Source organism: Procambarus clarkii, chromosome 18 (genome assembly GCF_040958095.1).
Source record: "Procambarus clarkii isolate CNS0578487 chromosome 18, FALCON_Pclarkii_2.0, whole genome shotgun sequence".
Taxonomy (NCBI): domain Eukaryota; kingdom Metazoa; phylum Arthropoda; class Malacostraca; order Decapoda; family Cambaridae; genus Procambarus; species Procambarus clarkii.
Window position 1 is genome coordinate 46818738 of NC_091167.1, and position 10677 is coordinate 46829414.

The 10677-nt window shown below is 40.8% G+C and overlaps 1 protein-coding gene across 1 annotated transcript in view; it reads right to left on the minus strand.

Annotated features, from left to right (window-relative positions):
• The window catches only part of LOC138366138 (uncharacterized), a 15123-nt gene extending 6574 nt beyond the window's left edge, over nucleotides 1-8549 (minus strand). The window contains exon 1 of the mRNA XM_069326881.1: nucleotides 8440-8549. Within this exon, the coding sequence (XP_069182982.1) occupies nucleotides 8440-8549 (110 nt within the window). The remainder of the gene's footprint in view (nucleotides 1-8439) is intronic.
• Nucleotides 8550-10677: the final 2128 nt, after the last annotated feature.

Consider the following 10677-nt stretch of genomic DNA (forward strand, 5'->3'; position numbering starts at 1 on the left):
CACAGGGCAGCATCTTAGGACCTCTTCTATTTCTTATATATATAAACGATCTGCCTAATGTCTCTATATTCTCAAACCTATATTGTTTGCTGACGATACTACCCTTATCTACTCAAACCTCAACCCACATACACTAAATAATGTTGTGAATAATAATTAAAAAAAGTCCACTTATGGATGTCAACGAACAAACTAACATTAAACATCGAAAAGACTTACTACATCTTATTTGGAAACAAATCATCAAATGCAATTCAGCTACAGATAGACAACATTAACATCAGTAATAAAAATGATGGCAAGTTTCTTGGCCTATTCCTAGACAAGAGACTCAACTTCAGCACCCACATTCAACACATAACTAAAAAAGTCTCTAAGACAGTTGGTATACTCTCCAAAATCAGATATTATGTTCCTAACTCTGCTCTCCTCTCACTATATTATGCACTAATCTACCCCTATCTTAATCTATGGTATCTGTGCATGGGGGTCTACCACTGCAAACCACCTTAAGCCCATCATCACACAGCAAAAATCTGCTATCAGAATAATAACTAACTCTGCTTTCAGACCAACACTCAGCTCCCTTGTTTAAATCTCTAAACTTGCTAAATATTAACTCCCTCCACACATTCTCTTGTGTCAACTACATTTACAAAACCCTGTTTCTTAAATGCAAACCATGCTCTGAAACTCTCCCTGGACAGATGTAATAGGACCCATTATCACCACACCAGAAATAAATATCTCTTTGATATCCCCAGGGTCAAACTTAATCTGTGTAAACACTCTATGCAAATTAAGGGACCTAGTCTATGGAACTCACTCCCTAGTGAATTGAAAAACTGTAAAACTTTTGCCTTATTTAAAAGCAAAACCAAAAAGTACCTAACTTCATCTATTAGTTTCCTACACTGAGCTTTAAATTTGCTCTGTACCTAGTGGTACCCAATCTCCTAAATTTTATGTAATATCAAACAACCTTATCATTGTGTTCATTGCTGTCTTCTTTTATGTGCTAGCCATATGCTGTATTGTGACTACCAATTTTGTCAACTACCATTCAAGCTGTCATTGCAATCAATCTTATATTGTTTCTGCTGTATTGTGCCTACCAATTTGTTGTCAACTACCATTTTAAGCTGTCATTGCAATCAATCATAGCTACCTATGTGCTTTAATATACTGTACCTATAATTTTCTCTCATCTTTTTTTTTTTTTCATTCCATGTAATCTGTTATCATTTTTTTGTCTATAAATTTTGCAAGTATTTACCTCCTTAAAATTTTCTTAGATTAAGGACCTGCCCGAAACGCTGCGCGTGCTAGTGGCTTTACAAGACTGTAATTACCATAATTGTATCCTCACATTCCTTATGTACATTCTTGTATATGCATAAATAAATAAATAAATAATATATATATATATATATATATATATATATATACAGGCATACCTCAGTTTAAGAGTTTAATTGGTTCCTGGAGACGCCTTGTATTCCGAATACTCGTATTCTGAAGCTAATTTCCCCATAAGAAATAAAGGGAAATGAATTTATCCGTTCCTGACTACCCCAAAAACCCCACATCAAACTAAATTTTTATACCTAGTTCATCTAAATATACCTACAAAACTATGTTCAAGTTATTACTTACCTTGCTCTTGAATGCTGTAGGCGTATGGAAGATGGTGAGGAGGGGGGAGGAGGGGGGAGGAGGAGAGGAGTTACTGTTTGGAAGGGGAGTCCCCTTCCATTATCACATCAGGCAGTGAAGACCTTTCTGGTGTGCTCTCCCTGGGACGTTTTATCTGAGTGCCACTAGGTCCTGGTTGAGGCTCGCTGCTCGATTTCCTCACCACAAATCTGTCCAAACCCTGGCTTTCTCACAAATAATGGCCTCCGAAACACTGTCACCCCTTAACTCTTTGTCGTGTATCCACATTAATAACAACTTTTCCACTTCTTCAAGTATTTGTGGTCTTTGTTTCGTTATTGTTCTGACTCCTTTTGCCACTTTAGCACTCATAATCTCATTTTTCTTCTTAAGTATAGTGCATATTGTTGATGTGGCTTTGTTGTACTGCCTACAAAGTTCAACAACACGTGTACCGTTCTCATGCTTCCGAATGATCTCTTGTTTCTCCTCTATTGTCATCCTCACATGGGCTTTCTGGCCTTTATCCTTACCACAGGCTTTCTTGGGACCCATGGTGAGATATATAATAACAAATTGAAATTGAAATAAGTTTATTGAGGTAAAATACACACAAAGGGATGAGGTAGCTCAAGCTATTCTCACCCCATTCAGTACAACGTGTTAATATATACATAGACACACATCACAAATAAACATATTACCAAACATTTTGAGAGATAAACATATACATTTCCTCCTTCACAAATAGTATGTTATCAGACGTACACACAAATACTTTTATGACCTAGGTATACTGTATAGACAATTTGCAAGAGACATGCAGATAATTCAACAAAATATTACAATCTTGGTGCAAAATTCTTATATCTCTCAAGAATATCATCAACCTTGCCGTTGTGACACATCCAGGCTATTTGTTCAGGAACAGTCCTTATCTCAGTGTTCCTATATACATTAATCAACGGACAATCAAGAACATAATGGGCCAGGGTGTGAGACCTTAACATACCACATAGTTTACACCTCGTGTCATTATCATGAACATCTATCCCATATTCCCAGTAATATTTGTACCCAAGCCTGAGCCGCATGTACACAGAGTCACTCCAAGCATTTCTCCTTTTACCATAAGTGAAATGGGTGTTTTGACTCACATACATGTAGTGTTGCATGGTTTGACTACTCTCATACATTATCTCTCTCTCCTCTCCACTCCCGCCTGTGCCTGAATATTTCTGATTTTGCTTCTTATGTGACTCATTGTGAATTCACATTCAATGTCAACTTGTGGTTTTGATGTGGCACGTTTGGCCAAGTCATCCGCCACCTCGTTGAGCACTATTCCAACATGAGATGGAATCCACATGAATTTCACACTATAACCTTTCAGCTGTATCTCAGTTATTCTTCTCTTACAGTCCTCAACTATAGACATGAAGACTGGGTTTCGACTGTTTAAGGACTCCAGTGCTCCTTGGCTATCGACAAATACAAAAACATTTTTGTCGTCATGACGTACTTCCTCCAAACACGCCAGAATGGCCTGCGGTTCAGCTTGTGTGGATGATATATAATTACTAAGCCGGAGTTCAATTATCCTGTCGACAGTCCCAAACTTCGTATATTCCCTTATTAGGACACCACACCCGGCCCTGCCATCCTCTGCCACCGACCCGTCGCAATATACATGTAAACTGTTGCCTCTTGGTAACCGAGATATCATGCTTCCATACAAACACCGTAATTGTCCCGGTTCATGATGAATCTTTTTCACCTTGAGGGGTACAATTTCGACGTCTATTTTCTGTACTTTCCAGGGAGCAGACATATTACACTGTCGAGAGGGTTTACCGCAGTCAAGTACGTCGAATTCCCTGAGGTCACGAGCTAATCCCCTCGTGTAGCGTGTCTCCCTCAGTTTCTTGGAAGTGTGTACGTCACTCAAGCAGGTCTGAACGCTCTCAAACAGCTTATCCCCTCCTTTTCTCCGCATGAAACGAATAGATACTCTAGTGTTAATGTCACGGACTCTATCACACACACTCTGTAAATTTAATTCCATTCTCATTATTTGAATCATTGCATTTCTTTGACATCCAAGAATAATCCTCATAGCCTCGTTCTGTATCAGCTCTATTTTTTGAATTCTGCCTTGGCCTGTGTAAGACAATACGGGTGCTGCGTAGTCTATCAGGGACCGAACAGTGCTTATGTATAACATCCGTAAGATAGGTACCCCAACACCTTTACCAGAAAAAGCCAGTGCTTTCAGAGGATGCAGACGGGCTTTACATAAGGTGCTGATATGATTTATTTCAGCATTTTTACTCTCACATGTGTATCCAACATACATGCCCAGATACTTGTACTTCTGAACACGGCTCAGTTCCACACCATTTAGAGTGTTATATTTCTTCGTTTCCTATACTCGTATTTGGTTTTATCTGCATTTATAACTAAGCCTAACTTGTGACAGGTTGTACCAAGTATGTTAAGAGCAGTTTGAATTTTGTTCCCAGAAGTGCCTTGTATAAGAATGTCATCAGCATATATGATCGTCGTGACCCCTGGAGGATACATCTCTGATGCTAATCTGTTCACTAATACATTGAATAAGGTGGGACTTAATACTCCCCCTTGTGGGGTACCTAACTGAAACCTCCGTTCCTCAGACATGTATCCCTGGTAATATACCTGACCTTTTCTGCCTTGTAGATAATCCCTTATCAGTGTAGCAATCTCCCTGTTATTCCCAGATTGGCTAATTTGTATAAGATTACTTCCCCATTGGCTTTATCAAATGCTCCTTGTAGATCAACAAAAACTCTAAAATTATCATCCACATTAGACAAACACTTTAAGAGACAATCCGCAGTACTTTTGCCTTTGATAAAACCAAAGAGATTACTGGACATGTTATCACCTACAAGGTAGAGTAGCCTATTTAACAAAATCCTTTCCATCATTTTACAAAAGCAGGATATTAAGGAGACAGGTCTGTAGCCTCCGTTTGACTTAGGGATAGGAATGATGACAGCCTCTTTCCATTTTCTTGGTAACTTTCCCTCTCTATAACTCATATTAAACAAATCAAGTAAGGGACTAGGTTTCATACCGGCTAAATAATTAAGTATGTCATACGTTACTCCATCTTTTCCCGGAGCAGTAGAGCTGCCACTTTTTATAGCATCCAGTAGCTCATCGTGAGTTATCTCAGTGCATGTTATAGATCTTGTATTTAAGGCACATAAAGTTACTCCATTTCTAATATTTTCCCATGACTCAATGGTGACTCTCGTGTCTGCAGGTAAGGACTCCATACCAGCAGGACTTGCCCATTTATCTACTAACTCATTAGCAACTTTCCCTGGATCTGAGTGAGCAATGAATTTGGTCTTACAACCCCTGATTTTGTTTACTGCTCTCCATATGTCTTTAAGGTTCTTAGTATTACCAATGGACTGAGCATATTCTTGCCAGTATCTGTCCCGCGCCTCCTTCCTCACTGTCACGACCCTTGAGACTAAATAATGTTCTTCTCCCCACAGTGCAGAGAACAAATAAAAAATCTGCCATGCCAATAGGTGTCTAGGGGTATAATTAATCACTGTTTAAAAACGGGAGAACAATATATTTTGCTAAGGGTGACAACTTAACAACAATTAAATAGATAGTAGCCAGAAATATTTATCAGCATGTAATACTATAGAATGTGGTAATTATTTGAGACCTGAGCACTATCACCAGAATATGGAGTAAGCCATAAATACACTAAAATCGTCTATCCAGATAAATTAATATGTATATGGGCTTAAAATAAACAAAAACCAAGAACTTAGCTTAAACACAACTGCACTCGACCGCAGCCGCCACTCTACTGCCCAGGACGTGGTCCGCAGGCCCAACGTCGACTAACCGTCTACCCAAACACCAATTAACGTTCGCATGAACATTGTGAACATTCTATTTACAAAGGTCAGCCCTAAACTCCAACATGATTAACTAAGAGTTGCAATTAACGGTCTCACATTCCTTGAAATATTACGGCTACCACATATGGGAATAAATAAATATAAAACTATAGGCAATTGATTTGCCAACAATCGCCCTGGCCGTTCCCAATTATTGTCAACCGCCCACACGGCTAATTTCATGTGACATCCACCACCAAAACAAACCTTACACACACTACCCAGCTATCTATGTTATATATATATATAATGTATATATATCTATATACACAAATCTTATACAACTGACAGCAATATTTACGTAGAGAAAACAATAACATAATATGAGGTTCGGGAGAATTGGCAGAATCGTAATAAGATTCGTGACACTCACCTGACTGCATTCCCTAGCCACTTCCAACATTGTATTTTTCTCTTCATCCCTCATTCCATTTTTTAACCATTCTTTATGCGCACTCCGTAGCATTCTCTCCCACCCCTTGACTTGCTGATCATTGGAATATTTAAATTTCTTAGGTCCGGGCGTCTTGCTTCCCCTGCCCCCGTTATTTTCCCTCTGTACTAATTTCTCTATGTTCTAGACCATGTCCTCGTAAAAACTATCAACGCAGAGCGGCGTGTAATGTTGATACCAATCTCCCATATTTTGAATAAAATAATTTTTCATATCTTTATTAATATTTAGCCTTTTCCTTTGAAAGTGGACTTGTTTTTTCCCCAGTGGTAATTCAACGTTCATGGCAAAGTGGTCACTAAGTAGTTCCCGAACAACCCGAGCCTCCCCCATAATCCCCTGAGAGTTTAAAATGCAGGCATAGTCAAGCCGTCCTCCCCTGATGTGAGTTGGTTCATTGTTTCCCAAGAGACAGGTATCTGGATGATCTTGTAGAAAATGTAACAACTTGACCCCATTAGCATTAACACTACCCACTGTCCCAAGGCTTGTGTGCCGAGCATTAAGGTCCCCAATGACCAGTGAAGGATTAGTATAAATGCAGTCACGTAAATAGTTAGCGTCGAAGCAGTTCCTGGATACATACAAATTAACTACAATAAATTCCCCTTCCCTTAATGATAATTTAACACAGACACTCTCTATACCTTGCGTTTTTTATGGCGGTTCTACTAACTCTGCTGGTATGGAGTTCTTAACATAAATTGACGTGCCTCTGACGTTATTTGCGGCGAAGAGGTTAAACCCTTTATAGCCATTTAATTTCAATAAGCCTTCATTCCTATCCCCTGTCTCCTGGAGAGCTACAACATCAATATCATTTCCCATCACATAACAATGAACATCTGTAACCCTGTTTCTTAAACCATTAACATTACATGACAACACTTTCAGTCTAGGGTGATCCATTATTAATCAATTCACTGTCTAAGTCATCCCCAATAAGTTCACTAAATGATAGCCATACCTTGTATAACATCCCCCACCTCCTCCCAAGTTCACCAGTAAAAGCGACATTGCGATTCTCAAGAGATTTTTTCAGTCCTGTGTCGTCCATTATTGGCCCAAATGATTCCTTCATTTTATGTGTAATTATAGGGTTCTTCCTTTCACTACGACTATCATCATTCACACACACTTCACTTTCCTTCATTTCATCACTCAATAATTCATTGTTGCCCTCAACCACTATATCCTGATTATCCTTCACCGTTTTGTGATTTTCCTTGACCTCCTGAACCTTTAATTTCGCCTCGATGGACTCGATTCTCTGCCCAAGATTTTGGAGGAACTCACCAAATTTTCTAAGTTCAGCCCACACCTCCTTGACCATATCATTATGACCCTCTTTCTGAGCCACAGTAGCCACTTCACTCACCGTTACACTGTCACTGCCGGAGTCCTGAGTGGTGGCGTGGCTGCTTGTTGCTTGAGCCTGCCTAAGTAAAGGTGACTCCTTTACCCACGCATTCGTCCGGTTCACTGGCACTGTTTGGGGCAGACTGTTTTGCTGTGCTCCCGGTGTCTGGGTAAGAGCTCTTGCTTGCTCTGTAACATTCACCGGCCGGAGAACACCCATACTCGGCCTCATGCTACACACAGCCGAGCTGGCATTGTGAACACCTCCACAGTTGCAGCATCTGGGAACTATTTTCTCACCCTGATTAAGTCTGTTTCTACACACATTAGAGAGGTGAGACTTTCCGCAGAAACGACATCGTGGATCATGTTGACAGCTCCAGGATTTATGCCCCCATCTGCAGCATTTCAGGCATATTATGGGCTCTTCCACATACTTTGCTACATACCTGTAGCCAGCCCCGGTGATGAACACTTTCTCGGGTACGTCACCTCTCACTAGAGCCACAACCTGACTCCTAGCTTCACCTTTAATAAGGTGACGCTTGGCCCACACAAATCGTTGGCCGTCGAGGATGAACTCGGGGTCCAGAATCTGAGGGTATTTATAGATAATTACCTTTCGTCAGCTTCTCGTTCCCCTCCGGTATTTCCATAACAATTCCATCATATCCTTGCTGGCTAAGAAACTTCACTGCCTCCATAGAACCTACCGTTAAGTAAGGTCTGTTTACACCTTCCTTCAGCAGGGGCTCGAACTTACGGTGTTCTCTTCCGAGTCTGACTGTCCACAGCAGCTTCTGATGATAGGCCAGCGTGCATGAGGCAGGGAAGAGAAGCCTCCATCTCCGCTGACCCTCACCTTCCTGACATCGTTCCGTCCGTTTGTCTGCATCAGCCTCGGCGTCGTTCTTCATTCTCTTGTCGTTTCCGTTAAGTGTACCATTACTGTCCACACTATGCCTTGCCTCCTGTCTTCTGCGTTTCTTCTTATACCTTGACAGAACTTCTTGATACTCGTCCTCCTCGTCTGACTGGCTGCTTTCAGAGTCCATGTTAATATCGCCGTGGGAAGTACCCAGTTCTTCTGGTGACTGAGTCTCCATCTCAGTACCCAGCATGGGGGAGAGGGGGGGGTAAGGTGCGGAGCAGGTATCTTGACCCGACCGCGTCCCAGGAAAGACTGGGGATAACAAATTGTATAGTCAAATCACCAAAAATCCAACAAAACACTGAAAATCCGCGAGAAGAATTGATGTGGGGTAGTCACTGGGCGCGAGACAATGGTAAACTGAGGGGCGGAGGGGTGGAGGGGCGACGATCGCCGAACCACCACCCGCTGGGTCGGCCTGTACGCGTATCAACAAACTATTGTCCCGAGGTAACCCTCGCGTTCCGAGACATATTTTTCGAGGAAATCCTGCTCGTATTTCGAAAAACTCGCATACAGGGACACTCGCATTCCGAGGTACCACTGTATATATATAAATATATCTATATCTATATATATATATATATATTATATATATATATATATATATATATATATATGTATATATGTCGTACCTAATAGCCAGAACGTACTTATCAGCCTACTATTCAAGGCCCGATTTGCCTAATAAGCCAAGTTTTCATGAATTAATGTTTTTTCGACTACCTAACCTACCTAACCTAACCTAACCTAACTTTTTCTGCTACCTAACCGAACCTAACCTGTGAAGATAGGTTAGGTTAGGTTAGGGAGGGTTGGTTAGGTTCGGTCATATATCTACGTTAATTTTAACACCATTAAAAAAAAATTGACCTCATACATAATGAAATGGGTAGCTTTATCATTTCGTAAGAAAAAAACTAGAGAAAACATATTAATTCATGAAAACTTGGCTTATTAGACAAATCGGGCCTTGCATTGTAGGCTGATAAGTGCGTTCTTATTAGAGAAAATATATTAATTCAGGAAAACTTGGCTTATTAGGCAAATCGGGCCTTGAATAGTAGGCTGAGAAGTGCGTTCTGGCTACTAGGTACGACATATATATATATATATATATGATATATATATATAATATATATATATATATATATATATATATATATATATATATATGTCGTACCTAGTAGCCAGAACGAACTTCTCGGCCTACTATGCAAGGCCCGATTTGCCTAATAAGCCAAGTTTTCCTGAATTAATATATTTTCTCTAATTTTTTTCTTATGAAATGATAAAGCTACCCATTTCATTATGTATGAGGTCAATTTTTTTTTATTTGAGTTAAAATTAATGTAGATATATGACCGAACCTAACCAACCCTACCTAACCTAACCTAACCTATCTCTATAGGTTAGGTTAGGTTAGGTAGCCGAAAAAGTTAGGTTAGGTTAGGTAGGTTAGGTAGTCGAAAAACAATTAATTCATGAAAACTTGGCTTATTAGGCAAATCGAGCCTTGCATAGTAGGCTGAGAAGTGCGTTCTGGCTACTAGGTACGACATATATATATATTGTCACGTGGGGGTGGGCGGTCCGGGGCTCTGCTAACACTCGGCTGCTAGGGGCTCAAAGGCCAGCCCCTCCGACTCCCTGGATTCACCGGAGTCTCCTTGGTCACACAAGATAGGACCAACAATGCCCACCTCCGCAGGTCTTTGCTTCCACCACAAAGGGGTGCCACTGATTCACCCTGGAAGCCCTTCAGTCAACCACGGGGAAACTGCTGTTAACAGTTCCGGCCTAGACCCGTGGGGGAGTGAAGGAAGACTCAGGCTTACCTATAACCATAACCTCCCTGAGTCTTGCCTGCCAGACAAAAAAAGGTTGCAGGAACTCCTTTCCCGCCTGTCTTCTCTATCTTCCTCTTAGCAAGGTCGCCAGCTGGGTTATTATATCTGCACCCCAGCAATGCAGTTCAGTGGGTGTATCATATATCGTTTGTAGCCAGAAATGTATGCTCATAGAGAAATATCACAAATGGAGGCACACTCAAACACAGTAATAAAATGTGTGGATTTACTGACGCAAATTACATGAACACACACACACAATCACAAGTAATACATGAATATGGAATATGGATGATGAGTCTGGAGATCGTCAGCCTCTTCTTCCACGACCTCCAACACTCCTTCAACTGGGCAGGAAGACAGGAGTCTCACACTCTCACAGGAGGGCCTCTTCACCACGTCGGCACCTCTTCTTCACTGTCCTGCCATCCATACACACTGTCCTCTCTGACA